This window comes from Ovis aries, chromosome 6, assembly GCF_016772045.2.
Source record: "Ovis aries strain OAR_USU_Benz2616 breed Rambouillet chromosome 6, ARS-UI_Ramb_v3.0, whole genome shotgun sequence".
NCBI classification, from domain to species: domain Eukaryota; kingdom Metazoa; phylum Chordata; class Mammalia; order Artiodactyla; family Bovidae; genus Ovis; species Ovis aries.
The window spans coordinates 100,228,077-100,254,662 of NC_056059.1; the positions used below are offsets into that span (position 1 = coordinate 100,228,077).

The 26,586-nt window shown below is 37.7% G+C and overlaps 1 protein-coding gene across 22 annotated transcripts in view; it reads right to left on the bottom strand.

Annotated features, from left to right (window-relative positions):
- Positions 1-26,586, bottom strand: part of WDFY3 (WD repeat and FYVE domain containing 3) — a 281,234-nt gene that overhangs the window by 39,358 nt on the left and 215,290 nt on the right. For 17 of the 22 annotated variants that reach the window (XM_060417370.1, XM_060417369.1, XM_060417383.1 and 14 more), the window contains 11 exons: positions 26,203-26,385; positions 24,971-25,128; positions 23,821-23,898; positions 22,104-22,331; positions 15,709-15,762; positions 13,358-13,526; positions 10,013-10,176; positions 7,086-7,234; positions 5,586-5,706; positions 5,005-5,090; positions 3,207-3,287 (listed from right to left, as the gene is read on the bottom strand). In XM_060417370.1, the coding sequence (XP_060273353.1) occupies positions 3,207-3,287; positions 5,005-5,090; positions 5,586-5,706; positions 7,086-7,234; positions 10,013-10,176; positions 13,358-13,526; positions 15,709-15,762; positions 22,104-22,331; positions 23,821-23,898; positions 24,971-25,128; positions 26,203-26,385 (1,471 nt within the window). The remainder of the gene's footprint in view (positions 1-3,206; positions 3,288-5,004; positions 5,091-5,585; positions 5,707-7,085; positions 7,235-10,012; positions 10,177-13,357; positions 13,527-15,708; positions 15,763-22,103; positions 22,332-23,820; positions 23,899-24,970; positions 25,129-26,202; positions 26,386-26,586) is intronic. The other 5 variants (XM_060417380.1, XM_060417387.1, XM_060417382.1 and 2 more) reach the window with 1 other exon arrangement.

The following is a 26,586-nucleotide window of genomic DNA, read 5'->3' on the forward strand; positions in this document are numbered from 1 at the left end:
TGGTGGGTCACGAAATCGGTTTAGTGGATTGTGGTCAGCATTTTGAAATATGAAATAACAGAACTGAATTGAAGAAAATAGAGAACAGAATATTGGAAGGCAGTACACATAGTAAGGGAAAGTATTTTCAGAATTTTAACTAAGTTTGTGTTACTTGGAATGCAACGTAGTGTATATCTTTTACTGTGGATCATAGCAAATGAATTTAAAACAAACACTGATCTAGTTCAACTTTCAACCTTTTACAATAATTCCTATGTAAACTGATTTATTGTTTATTTTTCCCAATAAACTGTGGAAAACTCTGAAAGAGAAGGGAATACCACACCACCTGACCTGCCTCTTGAGGTCAGGAAGCAAGTTAGAACTGGTCATGGAAAGACAGACTGGTTCCAAATAGGAAAAGGAGAACGTTAAGGCTGTATATTGTCACCCTGCTTATTTAACTTCTATGCAGAGTACATCATGTGAAACACTGGGCTGGAGGAAGCACAAGCTGGAATCAAGATTGCCGCGAGAAATATCAATAACCTCAGATTTGCAGATGACACCACCCTTATGGCAGAAAGTGAAGAGGAACTCAAAAGCCTCTTGGTGAAAGTGAAAGAGAAGAGTGAAAAACTTGGCTTAAAGCTCAACATTCAGAAAACGAAGATCATGGCATCTTGGTCCCATCACTTCATGGCAAATAGATGGGGAAACAGTGGAAACAGTGGCAGACTATTTTTGGGGCTCCAAAATCACTGCAGATGGTGACTGCAGCCATGAAATTAAAAGATGTTTACTCCTTGGAAGGAAAGTTATGACCCACCTAGATAGCATATTAAAAAGCAGGGACGTGACTTTGTCAACAAAGGTCCGTCTAGTCAAGGCTATGGTTTTTCCAGTAGTCATATATGGATGTGAGAGTTGGACTGTGAAGAAAGCTGAGCGCTGAAGAATTGATGCTTTTGAAGTGTGGTGTTGGAGAAGACTCTTGAGAGTCCCTTGGACTGCAAGGAGATCCAACCAGTCCATCCTAAAGGAGATCAGTCCTGGGTGTTCATTGGAAGGACTGATGCTGAGGCTGAAACTCCAATAATTTGGCCACCTGATGCAAAGAGCTGACTCATTGGAAAAGACCCTGATGCTGGGAGGGACTGAGGGCAGGAGGAGAAGGGGACGACAGAGGATGAGATGGCTGGATGGCATCACTGACTCGATGCAGATGAGTTTGGGTGAACTCCGAGAGTTGGTGATGGACAGGGAGGCCTGGCATGCTGTGATTCATGGGGTCCAAAGAGTCGGACACGACTGAGCGACTGAACTGAACAGAACTCAAATTACTTTAAAGAGATTCAATTAGAATAAGTGATATAGCAAACAATATTTTGTCCACAGTAGGTACACATCATTCCTAAAAGAGATGTTGAAAAAGTGAAAGAAAATATGAATATTTTAGGACAGGGAAGTCATGGCTTTTCACAAAATTATGGACTTTTTTTATAGCTGACTTTTCTAGAATGCTATAAAACCCTTAAGGTTTAACAGCTTTGTAACATGGATAATTAATAATCTGAAGTCTGTGAATTGGTCACAGAACCAGTAGCAAAGCACTTAACCATATATTTTATCATCCAAAAGGAAATAAAGAGAGGTGTAAACCTGAGTTCATAAACATTTCTAGCTCAGGAGTACAGATACCACTTTCCACTTCCAGAAAAATTCTTCTTTTCAGGTAAACTGAGTGCAAAGGATACTAGGAGGTGCTAGTAGTAAAGAACGCGCCTGCCAATCAATGCAGGAGACAAGAGACTGGGGTTCAGACCCTGGGTTGGGAAGATCCCCTGGAGGAAGTCATGTCAACCTACTCCAGTATTATTGCTTGAAGAATCCCGTGGACAGAGGAGCCTGGCGGGCTTTAGTTCACGGGGTCGCAAAAGAGTTGGATATTACTGAAGCGACTTAGCACTAAAAAAGAGCTATGATCATTTCTCAACTTTGTAAGTAAGGGAATAACTGAAAAGGAGATTAAAGTTGGAAATGAATTTCTGCTTCTTGCCTTTGAGCTTTGAACAGTTCTTTAAGAACTGCCAACTCAGCACAGAACAATGAAATAGCAAGTTGGAGATTATCTAGGCAGGCAAAAGGACTAGTAAGTTGCTTACAAGTAGAAAAAAGGCTAAATATGCTTTATGAGAGCCTTTTGCTTCCCGTATTTATCGTAACAACAACACAAATGATTAGGAACAGAACACGTTTCTGAGGTTAACAAAAGCATACATGCAGTATCTATATTTGTTAAATGTCAGCTAAAGAAAAATAAAAATAATAATTTAAAGAGAAATACACAAATTTAATATGTATAGATGCAAACAAACTCCAGTGTTCTTGCCTGGAGAATCCCAGGGATGGAACCTGGTGTGCTGCCGTCTATGGGGTCGCAGAGAGTCGGACATGACTGAAGCGACTTAGCAGCAGCAGCAGTAGCAAACTGGTATCACATTTTATTTACAAATTTACAGAATGTCCAATAAAGTTTTAAGATATTTTCCTGCATCCTGTAATAATTAATTTGTAGCCCCAAAGCACTGCTTCTTTTCCAATGGATTATAAAGGGCAACTAATACAAAAGGAAATGTGTATTTAGAAACAAATCATTCAAAAAAATTAAATTAATTAACTGATTAAGTTAATCAGTAAAAATTAAAAAGTAAATATAGAAAGCTGGTATCTACTGAGATAAGCAAACTTATCCACTAGTAAAAGAATACAAATGTGTGTGATTTCTATAACAAGGAAACCTGATAAAGATAAAATATCCAGAAACAAGAGAATGCCTTATATGTAATGATGAATGGCTAGTAAATAAAGGCAAAGTTTCTAAAGAATTTTTTAAAAACAAGAGGAAATATTTATATATAATATGAATAGAAGATGCAGAGTAAAAGTGTCTATTTATACGATGGACTCAATTGGGCACAACTGTGCATATTCTCAAAACATTAAAGGAAAATGATCAACATGTGAGACATCTGACACTGGTCTGACATGAGTGATCATGCATACATTCTCTTATTTCTAATTGTCAGTACTGTCAAATTGTTCTACAAACCACTGGGGCTTGGGGTGCAGGGATATTCATTAAAATGTTAAATAATACTGTCCAGATATAAATGATCCGATTTCAGTATTAAACTATAATGTGCAAGAGGCACATGACCTACCCCTGCTCCACGCTGGTGTTCGGCCGCTGCCCAGACACAGACTCTGAACTGTCAGTGAGAGATGGCACTACAGCCAAAAACCTGGAAGATTTAAAAATAGCATAAAATTGGAAATGCCGTGTCAGTCAGGATCTAATAGGAGTGTAAGAAAGAATGACTCATTTAGAGCTTAACTGCTTATTTACCACCACCTCGACTCCTCAGTAAATGGCAGGCAAAGGAAATATACGGTAATTAGAATACTCTAACAAATAAGGGTAAGAGGATGGCTTCTAAAGGCAAATATAAAGACCCACAGCAAATTCTGACATTTTAGAGTTTTACATATGTTGCCGCGTCACTCAAAGAAAAAGCCTTGACACTGATTCACAGGAACTGAGTTAACTTAATATGTCCTAAAAGAGTGACTGAAGCTAAACACTCACACGACAGCAAGCAGCGCTAATAGCTAAACAAATGACAGGACAGAGACACCACTGACAAATGAAAACACATACACGAGAAAAGCCTTTATGTGACACTGTTATGATTATTTTCCGAGTTGCTCCCAATGTCAACATATATTTCTTAAGGGCAACCAAGAATTGTGGGAAAATCCTTGGAATGAATGTGGACCTTGAACTTGGCACACACGCAGAAATCTCTCAGCTAAAGACAAACTCATCTCCTTGTAACAACTTTTGGTTGGGAAGAGCAGATAATTTACCCGTGTTGAAAATGATACCACCCTTAGAAATGAATAAGACAGGCAACTAACATTTCAATCGTTTACTTAGTTCTTCCCAATCAACATCCACAGGGACTTTATCTGCAGAACCTCCCTCATTTCGCTCATGCTCACAGGTAGTACTGCTGTACTGTAGTGATAGACAGTGTTGCTTGGTATTAGTCACTCCTCGTTGGAAACACAAAGCTTCCCTAACAGAGGGACTGCCAGGATTTATATTACTCTCTGGACTTCTCAGGTGGTGCTAGTGGTTAAGTAACCCGTCTGCCAATGCAGAAGACAGAAGCGACTCAGATTCCATCCCTAGGTCGGGAAGATCCCCTGGAGGAGGGCATGGTAACCCACTCCAGTATTCTTGCCTGGAGAATCCCAAGGACAGAGGAGCCTGGCAGGCTGGGTTGCAAAGAGCAGACACAACTGAAGTAACTTAGCATGCATGCACGCATACTACTTTTCAAAGAATAAGGGCTCTCTTATTACCTACCATCAATTCATAAAAGCTTTACTATTCACACATCCAACAGAAGAACTTTCAAGCACACAAACATACACTATTTTTCTTCTAGGTAAACACAGTTTACCAAAAATGAAATATGGTCAGATTAAATCAACTGCTTTATTTGGTTGTGCTACTTTTTCAAGGATGAAGGTATCCAACTTACCTTCCAAAGTCAGAAAAGTCTCACAAGAATATAAATTCTAAGGAAATTCAGGCTCTGCATTCAATAGCAAGGTATGGCACTGTCTTCTTTTTGGTAAATATGAACAAAGCCTATTCTGAACCTAAAGTCTTATTTTTCAAGCTATAGTTTCATCATTCCTTTATACTTAAAGAGATATTTTGACGAAGTCTAGTGTAAGTTACCAGAAGGAGAAAAAAACGTTCTTTCAAAATAAAAGAGCATCAGAAGAAGCATGTTTCAAGAGGCTGGCAAAAATGAAACATTTTCTTCAAAGAAGTTAATTCAAGTATTTAATTGATTTTTAAAAAACAAGCTGAACTGGTAATGCTTTACACCTCCCATTGCTTCCCGTAATACAGCATTATGAAGTAGTCCTAATAAACTATACCTTTGATAAACTTTGTTTCTGATTCCTTTCTGAAAAGCAAGGAGGTAGTTTCGTCCATCTCCAGAGAAAACTTCCACAGCGATAGGCTGAAAAGATCAGAGGGAAAGACATTAAGAAAAAATGCAAGTAAAGGGTACATATTAACTTTTACACTATGAGTTTCCATAATATTGAAGAAGTTAATCTGATGACTGGAAAACATTTTTTGAGTCATGAATTCCTAGCAGATTAAACTACAAAACAGATGGAATTTGTCCTGCTTAAATTGTTTCTAAAATCCTTACTAGAATAATGGTAAAATAATTACAAAATTATAATTTTGTACATTTATAGCAAATGTAATTTTTATGAAACAAATATAAATCTGGATATAGGGAAAGATGGGTAACAAAGATATCACTCAAAGTTTTAGGATGCTTTTTTTTTTAAGGGATGTATTATAAAGCTATGCCACATGTGACATGAGCTTGTCTATATACAACCAATTCCAAAATTCTAAGGAATAAGGCGGAGCCTATCACGTATACATCCTCTAAATAAAGGAACATGGCAAAATGTTTATTTCTACTAAATCAACCAACCTGCAGGAGATATCTCCGTTTATGCACTTCCTTGATATCTTCATATGCAAAGATGCTGCACGTTCTCTTGAGCTGACTGGGGCCTTGCCTGGCTCCTCTAGGGATAATCGGCTCATGCATACTAGAGGCAGCCCAGAAAAAGGAGGGAACAGAAACAAAGTAAGAGGTAAACTCACTGTTTGACAAACGGGGGTGCTATTTTCAACATGTGAAAAGAAGCAGGACACAATATATCTGAATATTTAGTTAAAAATAAAAACTTTTAAGAGAGTAATTTGTTACCAATTCAGTATACATTGTCAACAAAGGTCTGTCTAGTCAAGGCTATGGTTTTTCCAGTAGTCACATATGGATGTGAGAGTTGGACTATAAAGAAAGCTGAGCTCTGAAGAATTGATGCTTTTGAACTGTGGTGTTGGAGAAGACTCTTGAGAGTCCCTTGGACTGCAAGGAGATCCAACCAGGCCATCCTAAAGGAGATCAGTCCTGGGTGTTCATTGGAAGGACTGATGCTGAAGCTGAAACTCCAATACTCTGGCCACCTGATGTGAAGAGCTGACTATTGGAAAAGACCCTGTTGCTGGGAAAGATTGAGGGCAGGAGGAGAAGGGGATGACAAAGGATGAGATGGTTGGATGGCATCACCAACTCAATGGACATGAGTTTGGATAAACTCCAGGAGTTGGTGATGGACAGGGAGGCCTGGCATGCTGTGGTTCATGGGTTTGCAGAGTCAGACACGACTGAGCAACTAAACTGAACTTTAAACCAACACAATCAGAAAACATCACTTTAAATAATTTTATTCGCAAGAGGAGGCCCATAAAAGTCATCATGTGGCCCTGATGGCTGCTAAAAATGATAATGTGAAACTATCTCCTAGGAATGAAGATGACTGTGTCCTCATTCACCATGTACATTAGGTGTTCAAAATGTTAGAGGAAGAGAAGAGCATGTTGATTTTCTAAATCTTTAGCTTTTTATCTTCCTTCTTGTTTTGCCTGCCTCTGGGTTTTCCATTACCCAGTATCATGTCTATCAAGGGACTGGCAGAAGAAAAGGAAGTTGGATCAACTCAGCCAGTCAATTCCTGCCTGTGCATAGGTCACACTGCTTCTAGGGTACTCAGAGGACATGGGCGTGCTTACATTTGCTGGAGTTTTGTACAGCTGCCTGTGTTTTTGCTATAACAGTGTTTGCACTGACATTTGAAAAAAGAACACTCTACACATTCAGAATAACTTATACAGATGATAATATCAGGAACTTGTATTACATCTAATGCTATTAATGCATAGCAATAAATTTTATTTAGTTTTCATTTTGATAAATAAGGCAAATTTGCCCCTTATAGCTTTTGAATATGTAATGACAGATGCATACAAACTGAGAGATAGCATTACTTAAAACATAACTTTTCATTAAAAAGAAAAAAAACTAGGCAGGTATCTTGTTTGCTAAAGACAGCTATACTTTGTGTCTCTTCATCCATTTACTTACTTCGGAGGTAAGGTTTCAATATCTCTTATTTCTCTGGTTGCTGTCATTGTAAATCCATCAATCACATAGAAATGCTCTTTACCAAAGAGGAGTAGCCCCTCACTGGTATCAAGGCCCTGGACTCGAGCACAGCGGTACATGTGCTGGATCTATTAAGAAAACCAGAAACATTCATTAGTATAGTTTTTAAAAACTCAACTAATTTCTTTAAAAAAAAAAATACAAAGGAAGCAAAACGTTTTTAAACATGGATTTAATGGGCAAACAAAATTTTACTAAGATGTTACTGTGTGATGGCACCCCCTGAGCTAAGCATATTAATCTGAGGACAAACATAATAAACAGAGTAGCTAAGATTGCAGTCCTGCGTTGCAGTTTGACTTCAGTAAAAGGAAACAACCTTCTATTCACATCCATCCACTCAATCCACTTATCCCAGGATTCACTGAGTACTAACTCTCTGCCAGACATGTGTGTACGAGGTTCCAGAGTCAGCGAACAAGTCAGAAGAGGAGGGAGACAGAAACTTTGCAGGAAGGGGAACTGAGGTACATATGTGGGGAGCTTCCGACTGAGCCCTTGGCCAGGCAGGACACACAGAGTGAGAAAGGTATGCAGAGCCTGACATTCCCGAGTGACTTTCTAGTTTTGTCATTTAACTAGAGATTTGGTCAGAGTTCTTCATGTCTCTGGGCTTCTGTATCTTCAAGTAAATTTCAAATATACTTCAGTGGCATGTTGTAAGAGTGAGAGAATATACAGAATCATGTTAGCAACTGCTGGCTGTCTTCTCTTCCACACAGCTTACTTTCCTCTTCTTCCATAACAGCCTCTGGAATTCGTCTCTGTTCGCTCCCCACTGGATTCCGCCTGCCTGGCAGACTGTGGTGCCATTGTAAAAAGCCAAACTTGGCAGAAGCTGTATTTTCCTCATAGAAGGACGGACTTGCTAAAGCCCTCAATGTTACCATTGTTTTCGTTCCAACAGGCAGGATCTAGTTCTTAGCAAAAATTCCTTCTTGCTTATACTTAGTTTAACATGAGTCAAGGAAAAAAAATCAGCAACTGAATCAGAGTCAAACAACTGTCAAATGAATGTCAGTCTAAATGCACTTCCTGTACTATTCAAGCTTAAAGCAATTAGAGCAAAGGCTGTATGTACTCACAAGATCAGAAGTTTAAAACATGACAGTATCAGAAAATAAATTTTTTAAAATATACAAATATAAGTTTCAACACCACATGTGAACTACAATAAAAATTTAGAATGTTACAGCGAAGAAACCTGACATACTTCTAAAATAATTCCATTTTAAGTAAAACAGACACAAAGAAAATGTTATTTCCTAAGTGCATACCTTAAAGAGTTTTCAGATGCTTAAAATATGATGCAATCAGCATCCAGAACAAGAAACAGAACATTCCAAAGCTCCCAGACGCTTATCATGTGCTTCCTTCAGACCTACCGTACTTTTATAGTTACAATTTTTTTAAATGTTTTCATTCAAGATTAATCAGGCTATATATTTGAACAGAATTGGAAAAAAATTAAGCTCTAATTTCTAGTTACTATTTCTTAGTGAGTAATATTTCAAGGGTTATAACACAATCTACTGTAACAGACAAACACAATCTTTAAAGACGTGACACTGCACATTCAGTTCCTTCATTCTTTTATCCCGTTACTCATTCAACCAAACACTCCTTCATTCAAGGTTTACAGAGTGTGCATCAGGTGATTAAGAGCTGTGCAAGGCACTGGGGCAGAAATAAGAAAACAGTGTCTGCCTACAGAGAGCTCACTCTCTAGGGGAAGAAACAGTCGCAGGAACAAAGAATCATAACACAATAAAATGAGTGACAGACATAGAAGAAAGTGAAAGTATTAGTCCCTCAGTCGTGTCTGACTCTTTGTGACCCCATGGACTATAGCCCTCCAGGCTCCTCTGTCCATGGAGTTCTCCAGGCAAGAATGCTGGAGTGGGTTGCCATTCCCTTCTCCAGGGAGCGATAGACATAGGATTTTTATAGTTACAACTTTTTTTCTCTCTCTATGTTTTCATTCAAGATTAATCAGGCTACATATATTTGAACAGAATTTAAAAAATTAAGCTCGAAAAGAGCGAAAGACATAGGGCTTTATAAAAGCTTAGAGGAGGGTATTTATGTCTGGGCTGGCAAAACCCTGAAGGAAAAGTTCCTATGTGTTGAGTACTAAGGACTCCAGATAAATGAAGCTGTATCAAATGCGGGTTACAGGGATAGAGTTTATGCGAGTGACAGACAGGGGCATTTATGCAGAGAATGCAGTGAGTAAAATGCAGATTAAAGAACCAACGTCATGGATGGAGTGAACTGCAAGGTACAAAGTGCTACAGGGGCTCAGGCTACATGGCAGAGTCAGTAAACTAAGCCCAGAGGGGTCGCAGGTTATAAGAGATTGACAGCAACAAAGGAAAGCCAAACAGTCTTCTGTGAGTGAAGCTGAGTGTAGGGGTGAAACATGAGGCTGGGGGTGATGGGCTCAAGGCTTCAGGGTGATGGGTTAGTTGAAGCTGCTTGAGTGGTTAGTGCAATTACAGAGGGGAAGGGAAAGATACAGAACCAAATTACTGAACAGGCTGTGTACATGGGATTGAAACAGAATTAAGGGGAGAGATGCAGTCTGGTAAAGGGTACACAGAGGAAAACAGGGAACTAGGTGTCAATGTTAATCCTGCATCTGATGCCACTTCATGCTGGTCGGTGTCCGGAGAGGTGAGAAAGTCCTGCAGATGAGAGTGCTGAACCCAGAAGGGGGCTTAATACTGATTTCACTGCAGAGGCTGCAATATGTCTCTTTGGCTGCCTGATAAATACCCTTCAGCTGTCTTGTAAAAGGGAAACAAACCACTCAGTGCAAACCCTCCTGTCCAGAAGCCCAGCACCTTTTCGCCCTCCTCCAACAGGCGCAGCAGGGTGGCGTTGTCTGTTTTCTCCTCCTCTTCTATCGAGCTGCCCTCAGCTGTCTGGTCCTGTAACTGCTCCTGCGTCTCCTCATCGCCTCCGTCCGGTGCTGACCGAGACCGTTTGAGAGGTGGCTTGACCAGTCCTGCAGGACAAGAAGCAAGAGGGCCATGTGGTCTCACAGGGGCCACTGGGGAGCGGTTTAGTCTCAAGGAGTCCCTCATGTACAATTTGAGAGAATTCAGGAAGGCATGCACACACTTCAGTGGCCAACAGCACAGGCTCTAGGGACTTCCCTGGTGGTCCAGTGGTTAAGAATCCACCTTCAAATGCAGAGGACATGGGTTCGATCCCGTGGTCAGGGAACTAAGATCCTAAATGCTGGGTGATACCAGGGCAACTAATACCATGAGCTACAATTAGAGGGCCCGTGTGCTACAGCTACTGAGTCCATGTGCTCTAGACCCATGAGCTATAACTAGAGAAACTCTGCAACAAACAGCCTGTGTGTTGCAATGAAAACCCACTGCTGACCAAAAAAATCACCACCACCCCAAAAAACCCCAAAACCAAAACAAATAAAAAACACCAATCACCGCCTGTCCTGCCCCTGCCAAACAAACAAACAAACAAAAAAACCCCACCCTACTAAGCCCAGATCTGGTATTAAACAGTTGTATGACCTGGGAGTATTATCTGCCCTCTCTGAATCTCAGAGGGTTCTCATTTATAAAAACAGGACAAAAATATCATCTCTCCTGGATACCTGGAGGACTGTTGGAGAACTAAATGAGGTAATTCCGATCAAGTGCTTAGGATCGTACATGACAAATAGTAAGCTCTCAGCAAGGGTCAGATGATGACGATGATAAACAGAGAGATTAGCAGAGTGAATGGTAACAGGAGTGATGCTAACGGGTGGGTTTTACTGAGAGATACCATCAATAAACGGTCAGTCATTATCAGAAACAAGAATAAGGACCAGAAGTTATAAACATGATTATAAGAGATCTCACCACCATGGAGGGCCCATGAGGGCTATTTTAAGACTCACATTACAAGTGGCAGTATGGTCATTCAGACACGAATGAATCTGTTTAACTCATCAGATCATAAAGAGTAAGAGCACAATTCTTTTTGATACAGAGCTGGATACTTTAATTTGCCCAATAAGTTAACATTTTACTGCCTACATTTTGATAATTTTATTGATAATCACAGGACGTGAAATTAAAATCTGATGAAGGTAACCACTGATATCCCGAAGTATAGGAACAAACAGGCTCTAGGACTCTATCTCTAAATCTCACATTTAATATTCTTTAGTTTGTTTCCTCAAAGGTAGTGTCACATCTATCTACTATAGTTGTTCTAAGAATTTTGGAAAAACATATCTGCTAGAATCCTACCCTTTGAACCCAAGTTATCAGAGGTTCTGCTTTGTCTTGGGAAGAACCTTATTTTCACATAGCAAAGACTACAATAAATAAGCTGGAGAAGGAAATGGCAACCCACTCCAGTATTCTTGCCTGGAGAATCCCATGGACAGAGGAGCCTGGCAACTACAGTCCATGGGGTTGCAAAGAGTCAGACACGACTGAAGCAACTTAGCACGCACACACAATATATAAGCAAGAAAGAGCAAGTCTTGCTGAGGACATCCAGCAGGGGAAAAACTTCCAGCTGCTTTATTTATAGTTTGATGAATCAAGACCTCCAATTCTATATCTATCATAATATCTAGCACGTCACAGTAGTGACACCAATATTAGTGGTTTTAGCTCAATTAGAAATTAGGAAAACTGAGGCTAAGAGAAGCTAAATGCCAATGACCCAAACACATCACCACAAACTCTGTGAATTATATACCTTGGTTATAGCCATTAAACACAGCTTTGGACATATCTCAGTGACTTTGCTGATGCAGTGTCAAGAAATAAGAAGGCTGAAAACTCTGTTTAACTACTAAAAATTTCAAGGATTCTATGAAAATATTAGGTCACTTATGAAATATTTAGTAATTCATAGTCATCATGACAGAAAACAGGTATGATAGCAGAAGCTGACCACAACTATAGATAAATGCTTTTTGTTGACATGGCCATATACTATTAGATTTTTATCAGTGAGATCTGCAAATAATTTTTTTTTCTTTGCAAATAATTTTTAACTTACACTTTTATTTCACATTCAAGGGCTTTATCTATAGACTATACCAAGACTTTTAAATTTATGTACCAAGACTTTTAAATTTATGTACTTCAGAGGCTTAAATTCTTGCCTGGAGAATCCCAGGGACGGAGGAGCCTGGTGGGCTGCCGTCTATGGGGTCTCACAGAGTCGGATACGACTGAAGCAACTTAGCAGCAGCAGCAGAGGCTTAAAAAATAACAATGGATTTATTTTACTTTTTCAATATCAACTGAGTCCCCATTGTGTGCTAGACATGTGCCAAAATCTATAAAGGGATGAGAGAAGTAATCTCTGAGAAACTGATAATTTAGGAAAACATAAAATCACTGAAATTGCTGTAAAATATATGACCAAAGTTCCACTGGAGCTGGGGCAGCTGAACGAGAAGGCTCCAGCGGAGGACAGGTGGATCAGTATCTTAGGACAAAATTGGGCAGGTCCAGCTCACAGAGAAGCTGTAGAAGAGGGCAGAGGGTGCACATCTACAGGCGTCCAGAATCAAAAAGCCCATGGCCGTTTTAGTCCAATCCCTGATCATATGCAGGTCTTACGAGGCTCACAAAGCATAGATTTACAATAATATGTTTTAGCTCATAGGAGAAAAGACCATTATTTCTTACTGTTGGCTAACATGCACTAATGACACATTTAATGGTTGTTTTAATTTTATAAATCTTCACTTAGTTATTAGGGCCTTAACTTAAAATATCAGGTACCACAGAGAATTCTGCCAGATACAGTGAAAAAAAAAAAAAAATCAAGCCAATGGGTACATGACATTCATCTGTAGGCTATAAAGAAGAGCCAGTCTCTTTAGTTCTGATATAGAAATCCATCTTTAAGAAGGTTGATACACTAAAATATGCATAGATACTTTTAAGGTTGGCCTTACTGTTTATTATATATAAATAGTCGCTCAGTCATATCCAACTCTTTGTGACCCCATGGACTATAACCTGACAGGCTTCTCTGTCCGTGGAATCCTCCAGGCAAGAATACTGGAGTGGGTAGCCATGTCCTTCTCCAGGAGGGTCTTCCTACTGTTTATAGTTGCTAATATTTTCCACATGAATTGAAATAGAAGGAATGCTCCCAAGTGATTTTAATTAAAGTCAGAGAGGAAGGCTGCTGACCTTTGACTTTAGCAATCGTGTCTTCACCATGTTCTGGTTCTTGCTGAGCAGCTTCTCCTTCGGAGCTCTCTACGATGGCATCCTGCACAATGGCTGGGTTGCCGGAGGCTAGTCGCATGTAGTATTCTTTACTGTCATAACTTATGGCTCTTCTGTATCGAGCAGGTTTCTATGGAACAGCAAAAGGAAAGTGCTCAGCTAATTCATCTTCAAGAATTAATAGACTGTACATAGTAAAAGCACAGGCTTTTGGGTTAGGTTTCTCTCTTTTTAAATTGCACTGACTTTTAGAAGACATATATGAAACAACAATATTAGCAGTTTTGACCTTTCCAAAAGAAGAAATACATCATCTTTTGCCAAATGTTTCCATGTTAGTATAGCACAGTCTTCCTGATGCAGTGGTACAGCAGAGAGAACACCCAGTGTCAGAAAGCATCATGTTGTAAGGGGATGTCTGGTTTGTGGAGAGCCTGGAATTTTGCTTCTGCCCCAAGTAAACAGCTTAGGCCTAAAGGGCCATCCCTTTGGTAGGAACTACCTGTGTGTGTACTACAGATACTTGGAGGTAGAAAGCCAGAACTGCCCTTTTCCTCCTGGTATTCCCATGTCTCACTGTAACACTGGGAATGGTCCAACCCTCCAGAGTCCTGACTCCACATGGAATTCACTGGCTTCAGGCCAGATGAGACCATCTGGTTCACCTGCTACTCCAGCTTCTGTCTCTAATTTGCTAAAACAACCCTGTTGTTTGTTGTATAAAAGACTATGATCCAGAAACTTAATAACTAAATGAGTGTATCAAGAACATACATAAGTCCATTTTGAAGAAGAAATTAATTACCCAGAAACATCAGAAGAGATTTAACTTTTTGGTGTTTAATACAGAACATTTTCTTTTCAGAATAATTAATATTTATCTTAAAAAACAGGTTTTCCAGTTGACCCAAACTTTTTTCTTAAAACAACATACAATGAGAAATTAAGGTTTAAAATTTCCTATAAAAATGTAAGACCAAAGGGAAAAGTTTATATGTTCCTTGACCAGAATGACCCAGACTTTGAATTAACAATTATGAAAAAGATAAAGAGTTTGAAACACGCTTAAAGACCTTCTCTTTCTAAACATTACTTTCCTTCCCCATTAATAAGAATATCTAATTGAAAATATTCTATAGCCTAACTTGCCATCAAATAGTTAATATGTATTATCTACAAAAATGCTTATTTTAAGTAAAACTCTTTTAAAAATGATTTCAAAGTAAAATGGAAAAAAGTGTCCAATTGGATGAAATATTTAGACTAAAATACTGAACCAATTTTGAGGTGAAAAGATACCTAACTCAAGCCACCGTTACCCTTAACTTCAGGTATAGACTTAGTATGAAGAGAGCTGCAAGCTAACTGATGAATGATATGCAGCAAATGAAAACTGGACTATGTAACACAGAAGTATTGAAATGATGTGAAATAATATTATAATTATGGAAGGGTGAATCTTATGAATTAATAATATTGTAGTATTTTTTGAAATGAAAGCAGGGTAGTTAATTTTGTATTATAACAATTCTCTACACAAGATTTAACAATTATCTTCAACTCAAAATTGTTCATTTTTAAAAAGATGAAAGCATAGTTAGTGATGGGCAAGACAATGAATTAACAGATGTGGGACAACATCTTCTTGGATACTGACTTCATATCTGATTTGGAACTAAAAGGATTCTCCCCCAGATATTTTGAGGTAAATTTCTGTGATGCAAAAGTTCTGCCTTTTTTTTTTTTTTTCTACTGCTTATGTATTGAATCTTCCTGCAAAAAGAAAACAATTATATAAATTTAAATTAAAATCAAATTGTACTTAAAAAGTGATCATACATTTAGTTTCCATTTAGTTCCTTCTGATTGAAAAAGTAATTTAAAAAGAGAATACACTGCATTCTCAAAATATATATTGTTTAGTATCTAGAAGAATTAAATGAGAAATTGAAAACAAACTTGGTGGTTTCAGGCTGCCCATTACTAACATGCCTTGGGACTTGTTAGTTTATGTGTGAAGCGGTACACTTCTCACGGTGAGAGCGATGGGTATTCAGCCTGTTAGTGAGGTGCATAGGGATCCTAGAAAGCTAACTGGAACAAAGCAAGAGAGACGAGAACATCTCTCAGCAGGAATGAAATTCATTTTTTTCAACTCTACGGAACTTACAGAAATAGCACATTGAAAGTTATCCCTTTAGGTTAGTCTAGTCTACCATGCACTAATATAAAATAAAACAAAACCAAAACAAAGAAATTAAAAAAAAAAACTGTAAGTATTTTGCATTCTTTTATGGTATTTTGTGGTTTACCTTTTGAGGAATGATATCATCAGGTGTCTCAGGCTGTTTACTTGGGATCTCAGACTGAAAACAGGGTATTAAGTATAGACACATCAGAAAAAAATAACAACAACACAAAAATAAAATACTCTTGAGGACTGTATGAAATATGGAAGATGTACTCACACAAAATTAATATGATATCCTAAGCTGCTTGAAATAATCACTTAGCATCTTGTGATTATTTTCTCAATTATCAAAAGCAGTTTTAAAGTAAAACATAACTGCTAAAATTCTCAGGGTTACTGAACAAGACACACTTCAAAGTCACACAGACAAAACTTGAGCCAGGCTGCCAGTGTCATGGACAGTTTATAGACAACTCTCTACATGGCTTCAAAGGAAAAATAGAGAAAATTGGATAACAGAACCTAGTTCTAGCTATTATTTATATCTTGCACCTAACTTTTACTGTGCTTATCTCTCGATCTGTTTTGCAACAGAAGCGACTGGTTTGAACTGCTATCTACAATATCCCAAACCACAGAAATCACTAAGTGCTTGTTAGTGAAAAAACATCTTCCCCTAAAAGCCAGAGGACCTACTTCCTTTGCAGCCTTCATAGCTGAGATCCGAGAGAGGCTGAAAGTGGAAGGAAGCTTGGATTATCAGCCTCCAAACCAAAAGTTTCTCTAAACACTACTTTTTAAACAATAAGGTAGCTGCTTTATATTTTATTCTCAGAATGAAATTGAGTAATAAGAAGGCAGTATCTGTTGAGCTGCAGCGTGTGGCCTGTGCATGTAAACATACAAACGGATAGCTACAGACAGACAATAACACACCTAAGCAACCTTTCAGTTCTTCTTTTCACAGTTTGTATTTGGAGATGACTTCCAGTACCTGGCCTTACAGTAAATATGAGCAGGCAAAATGCTTTCATAAATGTTTGCTTCCCCTGGCAAAACAAACACGGAACTATTGGGCATACTTTCAAGTACTTAATATGGTTTAATAAACATCTCTCCTTAAAAGAGAACTTTTAAAAGCATATCTTACATTGACAGATAATCTTTAAAACACACATCAATCTCAATCGTGGTAAAGGTTTGGGTTACATGAGTATTACTACACATTTGTTGAGACTCACTGAATGGTATACTTAGGATTTATATATTTCAATATATGTAAAATTCATGTCAATAAAAAAAGAATTCTGAACAAATACTGAACTCCATTGCTATATATGTGGAAGTGTTTAGGGGTGAAGGGTACTGATTTCTCCAACTCATTTTGAAATTAACTAAAAAATAAAACAAGACAGACCACTGGACAGACGTGTGATAAACCAATATAGCAAAATGGGCCAACTGCTATTGTCAAACCCAATTCTGATGTTCACTATATATCCCCAATTAGAATGTGGGCAGGGCCTGACATGTACACGATGGTATATTCCCTGGAGCATATGATGGAGTGCTGGTTTAATACACATTTGCTCACTGAGCCACTAACTGAGGTTCTTATTTTACTAAAAGCTACAGTGTTCAGCATCAAAGGTATATGTATACTAATAATTTTCATATATCATAGTTCTATTTAATTTAAAAAATTTATAAATTATTATTATAACTATGTTTATACAGAAATTTAAATTTTTCAATGTCAGAATTTCTAGTGAATAATTTTATAATTCCTTTACTTCTAAGTTTTCTCTGTTGTTGGCAATGGAATTTCCTGAGCTGCTTAGTTCATACATAGCATATAAAAATATGCAGAGGAAGCCACAGGAGACTCACTTAATTACAAGAAAAGGAACTTAGGTGAGTTGTTTACCCTTCTGCCCTGAGCAGCTCAACATTAAAGGGAAACAGTGAGGGTTTTATCCCAATAATATTTGCAAAGAATAGTAAATTTGTTTGAGACTATTATTCTGTGAAAATAAGGGGCTTGCAGAATTAAAACCTGGTTTTAGTACTTAAATATAATTTTTAAGTGGCAAAGTTTGGAATTTTATTCTCCTTTCTCAGGATTCAGAGAAGCTAGCTGCTTAAAAACCACCAGGTTTTATATTTGCATCATTTCCCAGGCTCACATCTTAATATTTATAAATAATATTACCACTTAAAATACAGAATTACAATACAAATCAGTACAGCTATTTTAGATTTGAAATCGACCCTCCAAGAAAAGTCCCTGTGCAAAGGGGATAAATTACTTTTAAGTGCAATTAGAAAATTTTCCACATGTACATAACTTTTCTCAGGACAAAATTAATTTTTGTTCTCATTAAAATAATTTTAGTTGATAAAACTTCAAAGCTTTTAATCCTGTGGCAAATGAAACACTAAAATATTCTCTACATTCTACAAACAAACATCTAACTTAAAAATAAAGATAAGCTACTTTTTAACACAGTATGTAGCATTTGCCAGGTTTAAGAAATAATGACCAAAGAAATAATCAAATAATCACTTGATTATTTCTAACACATCAAAGATTTTAAAACAAGAAATAACTTTGAAATCATCACTATATGTTCACCTTAAGCAACAGGACTAAAGAGTTAAATGTTACTTAAAACAATGATTCTTTTTAATAAATAAGGTGAGGATCAAATCATTTGTCCTTACTCCAGGCAGAACCTATTATACCTCTCAAGAGGCTTCAAAAGCAATTTTTAGTACCTGTTATACCTGAAATACCTCTTAGGTTGCGAAAAGTACTGCCTGTATTTTATAAAGATAGGTACAAGGAGAAGGGCGCATTTCCACAAGCGTAAAGGAAAGACGTGACTGGTCTCTGATTCTGGGAGGCAATATTCAAAATGGTTCAGAGTAGAGGAGGATTTACTATGAAACTGATAAAGCTTATATCTCAACAGTCCTCACTTCCCATGAGTTCCTTTCAAAGCCCTGCAAGAGAGGCTCTAGCAATTTTTTATTCATAATGCCATACTCTTTTTATTATAGAGTCTCCCCAAGTTACAGAAACTTTACACCCCATAAAATTTGAAAAGCCCTTTGTAGTGCAAGAATAATTAGGAAAATTCTATAAGAATACTGAATGGGAAGCAATGGATAAATTCTAATTTAGGAAAAAAGAGCGCTGACAAGTCCATTCATTGAACACTTAGTAAGCTCTATATACGCTTCAGCATTAGAGAGAAAAAACCTAATATATGGGGCTTTCCTGGTGGTCCAGTGGTTGGGACTTAGCCCTCTAGTGCAGGCGGTGCAAGTCCCATCACCAGCTTGGGAGCTAAGATCCCGTATGACTTGTGGCCCCCCCCATCCCCCCCAAAAAGCCTAAACACAACATGTAGGCAATGTTGTAGCAATTTCAACAAAAACTTTAAAAAAATGGTTCACATCAAAAAAATTCTTTGAAAATAAAAAAAGAGAAAAAAAAACATCTAGTATATGGTTTCTCTCTGAAAGAAATTCACTGGCTGTTGATAATGTCTCAAAACCACCAGAGATTGGAATCTTTTTTTAAGACTGATTCAACTTCTGAGGAATTATCAACCTATAGTTATTATATCTTGCTCTGCTACTTAGTATTATATTTTGCCCTGCTACCTAGAAGAAATTCCTTAATTTTCTAGGCTTCTATTTCTCATCTGTGAAATTGGGATAATAACATAACTATACTTCAGAGGGTCCTGAAATTATAAGCAAATGCTCTGCAGAGCACCAAGCTCACTGTGCCTGGTAAGTATCTGTGCGCTCTCTCTTTAATATTTATCATTTATTTACCTGTGCCAGGTATTCGCTGCAGCATGTGGGATCTCTTTCAGTTGTGGCATGCATACTCTTAGTTGTGGCATGTGGGAATCTAGTTCCCTAACCAGGGATTGAACCCTGGCCCCCTGCAGTGGGAGTGAAGAGTCTTAGCCGCTGGACCACTAGGAAGTCCCTGCTCTTTTTTATTTTACAATAGAAGTTAGTGAAATGGCATTTGCTTCTACTTTTTGGAATTTTCCTTGATGTCAATATTGCCAGATGGCATATTCCATAAAAAAAGTGGACATTTAATGGCGTTTCAAGTTTACAGATTTTGAACTAGCACCACCAAAATCATTATTCATTCGGAAAATTTTATCATAGCAGATTAACCCTGACTCTACATGAACTAAAGCAGCATGAATCCCTCAATCTGTAATCGTCTCCCCTTCCCACCTGGTTTTTCCTTTTTTGTAAATGTATCTCTAACATTTCTCAACTGCCTTGTATTTTGCAATATGTAACCCATTTGTGGGGGTAGAAAAAAGCTCCATATAGTGCACACTTATTTCTGAGACTGTTTATAGATTTCACAGGCTGATGAACTCCTTTGATAAAGTAAAATGCTAATAATATTAAGGTTGTAAGTGTGAACTCTGAATAGGTTATTATGTTTTAATCTGATATAGAACTTCAAACACACTTTTGTAACTTAAGGTTTTGGGAGGTAAGGAGGGGGCAAGGGATAAATTGAAGATTGGGATCGACATATACACACTGAAACTCAAGTGGCTCAGTCGTGTCTGACTCTTTGCGACCCCATGGACCGTAGCCTACCAGGATCCTCCGTCCATGGGATTTTCCACGTGAGGGTAGTGGAGTGGGTTGCCATTTCCTTCTCCAGGAGATCGTCCCAACCCAGGGACTGAACCCAGGTCTCCTGCACACTACTACATATAAAACAGATAACTGGTAAGGACCTGCCGTATAGCAGGTATAGAGTTCCTTGTATAGCACAGGGACTCTACTCAATACTCTGTAATGGCCTGTACGGGAAAAGAATCTAAAAAGAGAAGAGATATATTTATATGTATAACTAAATCACTTTGTTGTACAGCTGAAACTAACTACACTGTAAATTAACTATACTCTGATAAAAATTTTCGAAAATACTTTTGTAAAACAAATGACACTGTTATAAGAAGCAATGGAGTACACATGGTTAAAAAAAAACCCCAAAAACCTATGGTTATGTAACCCAAAAAGTACATATAGTTATATGTACTTTATATATATAGTGATATATATATATATATCAGTTATATAGTGAATGATCTCATATTTAAGAGAGCACATTCATCTTCTATTTTCATATTCTTAAATGTATTCAATTTGAATAAGTGTTGACTTCATAAAAACATATTTTATCAAACTGCTACAAGCTTAAATTCTTATTCAATTATTTACTTGGGAAAAATGGGTGAATAATCAGAGACTGTACTGCTAGTCTGCTCTGACAAAAGTAGGTGCTATTAGAAGGCTGCAAAAATTTGGGTGGATTTTTTTTTTCCATAGAGTGCACTAGTATGAGAAATTATAGTGCTTTAAGTTAAAATTTACAAAGCATGGCATTTTTGACAGAATGAAATAGCTTTAAGAAAAATAAACTTTAGGAAGCAATCTTTAAATAACTGTAAACAACTATATATTAGCAGGTCTAAGATCTATGATATTCTAAGTAGCAACAGGACAAAGTGGAGTCAATTAGCACAAGATAAATGAAGCCAGGGTTTTGGTTGAGAAAAAAAAGAGGCACTGGAGCAATCCAAGTTGTCTCATGTTACACCATCTTCTCACTAGAAGACTCATGCGCCGAGTCTTTTTTATAAATCTTGGTTTCTTCCATTGTTGAGAGAATCATGTTTGAGTCAAGAATGTGAAAGTACTTAAACTGTGTAGGGGTTTCTCTTCCTAAATTTGCAGTGACTTTACTGGGGAAGATGGCATTTCCCCAAACGTTTTTTTTTTTTTTTTAAAAAAAAGCATGATTCTTAAATCAAGATCAGTTTATAGACAACATTTTTCTGGTCAGTGCAAAAATCTGAATGAAGGCTTTAGGAAGGGCAACTTGTCTGAATAAAAAGGAACTTAAGGGCAAATGCTGTCTGTTTTATACCGGTGGAACCTGTGATGAAGCTTCTCAACATAACTGGGATGATCTAGACACTTGGGCTACTATTTTTCTTTAACTGCGCTCTGCATTTCTTCAGAGTACTGCTTAGTGGCCGTGTTATTTTATTTACTTAACAGTCAGATAGTGCTTATTCTGTGCTAGACACTATTCTGAGTACTTGACTAATTTTAATCACTTTATCCTTCTAATGGCTTCTAAGATGGAACTGCTATTTTTCTCCATTTTAGGAGTGAAGAAAGTAGAACCTAGGGTTCAAGTGGCTGATACTAGGTTATCAGCTACTGAGTGGGCAGCTCAGGGTCTCCAACCTAAGCTGCTTCACTGTGCTATCTCCCTGCTTGTCTTTTCATTCCATTGCCACCATCTTGACAGTGCCAACGAAATACAGTAAATCGAATTCTCTAGATCAGGTATTTTACATAACTGATCTAATAAGAGAAAATGCTTGCAAAAAAAGAAGGGCAACTTAAGACCGCCATGACAAACACTGACTTTTGAGCACTCACCGCCACGTTGGTTTCCTGCTCCGTTTCTGGCACGTAAGGATAATGGTTATAAAACATATCATTTCGCACCATTTTTTTCCTCATTCTGCAGGGCCCCTCTGTCATCTCCAACATCCACTTGTCGAGATGGGAACCAATGGGGGGGCCCCAGAGCCCCCGCTCCCGCAGCAGCTCGTACTCGATCTGGCACCACTCTTCCGTCACGTACTTCAGGGCATTTTGCTGACGCTAAGGGAGTAGGGGTGGAGGGGAGTCCAGGTTGGTGTTCAAGCAAAAGCAGGAGCAACAGTTAAAAGTCTATACACAGCTTAAAACCAAGTTAGTATTTGGTAACAGAACTCAATTCCATGCCATTTCAGTCAATATCATAAAAGTAAAATTACACTTATTTATGGCTGAAATAAGCTATTTTGTGAGAAGGTGGGGTTTTAGTCATGGCCCAAGGGGATTATTTTAGCGCCAAGTTCCGTAGAAGGTGTGTACAGGGCAGCCTGTACAGTACACTCGACCAGAGTGTAGGAGAAACTTGTAACTCAAGACACAGGGAAGATGGCAATATTATTTATGAAAGTAAAATGTAATGGCTTGTTCAGTGAGAGATAAAAAAAGACATGAGTTTAAGGCTCAATCCCCTTCCCCACCCCAGATTGTAAAGCAGTTACCAGAACAAGAATAAAAGAAAATCTACAAAGCCAGGTCAAAAAATACTGCCAACACACTAAGATACCTGCTGATCTCCGTAACATTTCCGGTACTTTTAGGTAAAGAATATACACATGCAGTTCTGATAGGGAACTTAACATTTATATAAAAAGAAAAGGAAAATCATTTTTACTTGGCTACTGGGAGAGATTCAAATCAACTTACTACAAGGGAAACTTATGACTTGTGGAGTAACTTCTTGCTATTGTCAAATGCCTAAGTGTGTAACATTTCAACAGTAGATGCTTAGGACTAACTTATCTAAGATTCATGAAATATAAGCATATAGTTTTAAAGTCTAGGAATAAAGATCTCTTTATATAACTAACGCTAATGGTTATTGAAGAAGTCATCTTGATGTTATATGATACCATAATAGTACTCATGTGTTCCTGACAGGAGGAAATCACCTGGAATAACTAAGTATCTAGTATCATGCCCATAAAATATTAGCAGCTTATCATTCAGAAATCCTTAATGCATACAATTTAGCTGCCATGGAAATAAAATACTTAGAATAAGTTGTCAAGTAATTATGAATTAATCAAGAATATTTCACTGAAGTTTTTAATGACAAAATTACCAAGCACTTACAATAATAAAAAAAAAACTTTTTATGTTTTAATTTTTTAGAATTTCAAGAGACTTCTCAGAGACTTTGATGTGCATGTTGATGATCCCTGTATTAAGTCTGAAAGAGGGATCTTCTGACAGTTTAATTTTTATCAGGAACAAACATATGAAATATGATGGTCATGAATGTTGTTAGGGTTCAGCTGTGCTGATCTCCAGCCTGTCAGTTTTTGATGCACTTTGTCCAAAGGATGTTCCACTGTTTCTGTCCTAAAACCGATGGCCAAAGTAGCTGCTGCCAGGAATAACTAAAAGCATCACCTTTGATGATGAATGCAGTTCAGCAACTTACTCTTAAAAGGAGTAGGAACATAAAAAGGGGAACAGTCTTTTCTCACGTGAAAAATGCAAAACAAACCATTATTATGGTTTTGACTCTTACCTCCTGATATTCCTTATATTGTGTGTCTACCAAGTCACGAACAACAGCGATGTGTGTAAACATCCACTGAGAAATCTCCTAATAATGGGTGGAAAAAGAGTCTTATTTCATGGATTTTCTGAAAAAGAAAATGTTAACTAGCCTTGAGATAAGGCAGTTAGTTAAAATTCTATTAAAGCCATCACAACAACATCCCAGATATCCCACAAAAAAACTGTGAAGGATGAATTATCTGATGAATCTGATGGAGGCTTATGTGATGGACTTAAGACCCCAACACCCCAACCCCTACTGCCCCTTCAAGGAAGGGCTCACTGCCACAGCTTCTGGGTGTGCTGTCCGTACTTCAGGGATCATCTCAGCTGCAGAGAGCTGCGGTGTACCCCACAATCACTGCCTGACTTGGGGGCAAGCGGGCTGAGCCATTTCAGCTCAGTACAAGTTAACTCCGCCAGGTCATTTTGGTACCAAGGCTCCACTTGGGGCTACCTGGTCTGTCACCAGACCTGCACTGTACCCTGACATTTCCCCATAACCAGTCCTGCTTTGTTTTTCTTCCTACCACAAATATCAAGGGCACCCCTAATAAGCAGCCTGCACACTAAACTCTCTCTCAGAAGGCGCTTGCTAGGGAGCCCGACCAGACACATGGAATGACTCATACACATGGTTTCTCCCAGATGCTTTTCACGGCTGCCACTGAGATTCTGAGATGGCAAAGAGAGTATGATGAGGAAGAAATTAATGCTGGGAGTGGAGGAGTTAAAAAAAAAATCAAAAAATTGGTGTGTCTAATAAAATTATTTAAAAAGTCATTTTGTTATTGATTTAAAATTATATAACTATTTATAACAGAAGTATTGAATGCTTGAAAAAACTGGGAAAAAACTATAGTCTGATCATATATCAATATCTGAATCTCATCTTATATTCATTCATGACATGGATCAAATACACAACATTCATAGTGCAACTGTATCATAATAAAATGGGAGAAGACCCTATAACCAGAGTTATCTGTCCAAAAGCAAAAATACTGAGAGTCGATTCAAATCATATGCTTGAATGTGTTAAGTGTATTATATAAAACACTGTAACTAAACCTTGAAATACAAAGTTCTAATATCATTAATAAAACTAAACGATGTACCTGAGTGGAAAGGCTGTGTTTATGAAGCCCACTTTCCTTTCGATTCCTTCTTGATCCCGTTAACTTGGAAAGACCAAAGCCACTGCTGACACGGGACAATTTGGATTGTGTGGTGGGCACTAAAGCTTCTCCTCGACTTATGCACTTCTTTTCATGGGCTACAGAATTAAAATTAAGAGTATTTTACAGTTTTTCCACATATTTACTTGCCTTACTTTTAATAGTTTCTCATCATAGTTACAAAGCACATTTCTGTAGTTATCAAAAGCATCTGTAAATGCTGTCTTAGATACAACATCTACTTATCTTGTGTAAGGATAGCTGCTTAGTAATTATTGTACTGGCTGGACTCACATTTGGGTGAAACCTCATAGCTCTGCAATGCTATGCAAATTTATTTTACCTGTCATCAATTTCTATGTTAATAACAATTCACAATGCCCTACCTAAAGTCTATGGTGTTGTGTATACTTTGGAATTTAAAAAGTTTGGGATTTTAAAAGGTGATACGGTATGTATACTATATGTTATACAATACCATCTGAGGATCTAGAGTAATAAACCATAATGAATAAAATAATAATTAATATTTCTGCAACAAAATGTATGAATATTCATGCCTAGTAGGATAAACAAAGATAGGTTAGGTTTTGCCACCAAGTGAGTTCTGGCATCAAATCAATAATAACATTTTGGATTTTTAGGGTTTTCGCACTTTAGAATTACAAATAAGGGGTATGGAGTCGTAGCCAAGATGGTGACCATACTAAAGTTGTGAGCAATATATTATCTACCAAGCTCATAGATATCTTGATGTATAACACATCTCAGATTAAAAAAAAAAATCTAAGAAGAAAAGCTTAATTTCAGCATAATCATTGTGAAAGTGCTTAGTAGTGTCCAACTCTGCAACCCCATGGACCGTATAGTCCATGGAATTCTCCAGGCCAGAATACTGGAGTGGGTAGCCTTTCCCTTCTCCAGGGGATCTTCCTAACTCAGGGATCAAACCCAGTTCTCCTGCATTGCAGGTGGATTCTTTACCAGCTGAGCCACAAGGGAAGCCCGATACAATATAATCATTCTAGAATGGGCTATCCTGTATTGATTTTCATTTCTACTGCCATCATAATATTCTTTGCGGAAAGTTTTAATTTCATATCTAAAGGGCACCCATATAGGATAGTCATGTGTAAGTCTTTTGGCCACATGGTATCTGTAAACATTCTTACCCAGATGATTCTGCCAGCACTTCAAACTAGCTTCTTCGATGAGTGGCCTTGCTATAGCTATGTCCACATGGCCTCTTTCATTCACAGGTAGAGTGACTTTGAAAAGCTCCTCCAAGACTTGTTTCTTACTATGAATTAATTCCGTCCAAACTCTGTTGACAGCTTTTATGAGAAGCTGACGCCCTAGGAAATGAAAAACAGCAACTGATCAAAAATAATACAAAGGTAGTTAGTATTTTTTAAATTGTTTTACATCTAAGAATTTCAACTTAGATGTACAGCAATTAATCATCCAAAAAAAAAAAAAAAAAAGAGCTTCACATTATAGCCAGCTCAGTTAAAAACAGAAGAAAGAAAGAAAACGATTATTCAGATAACCAAAAA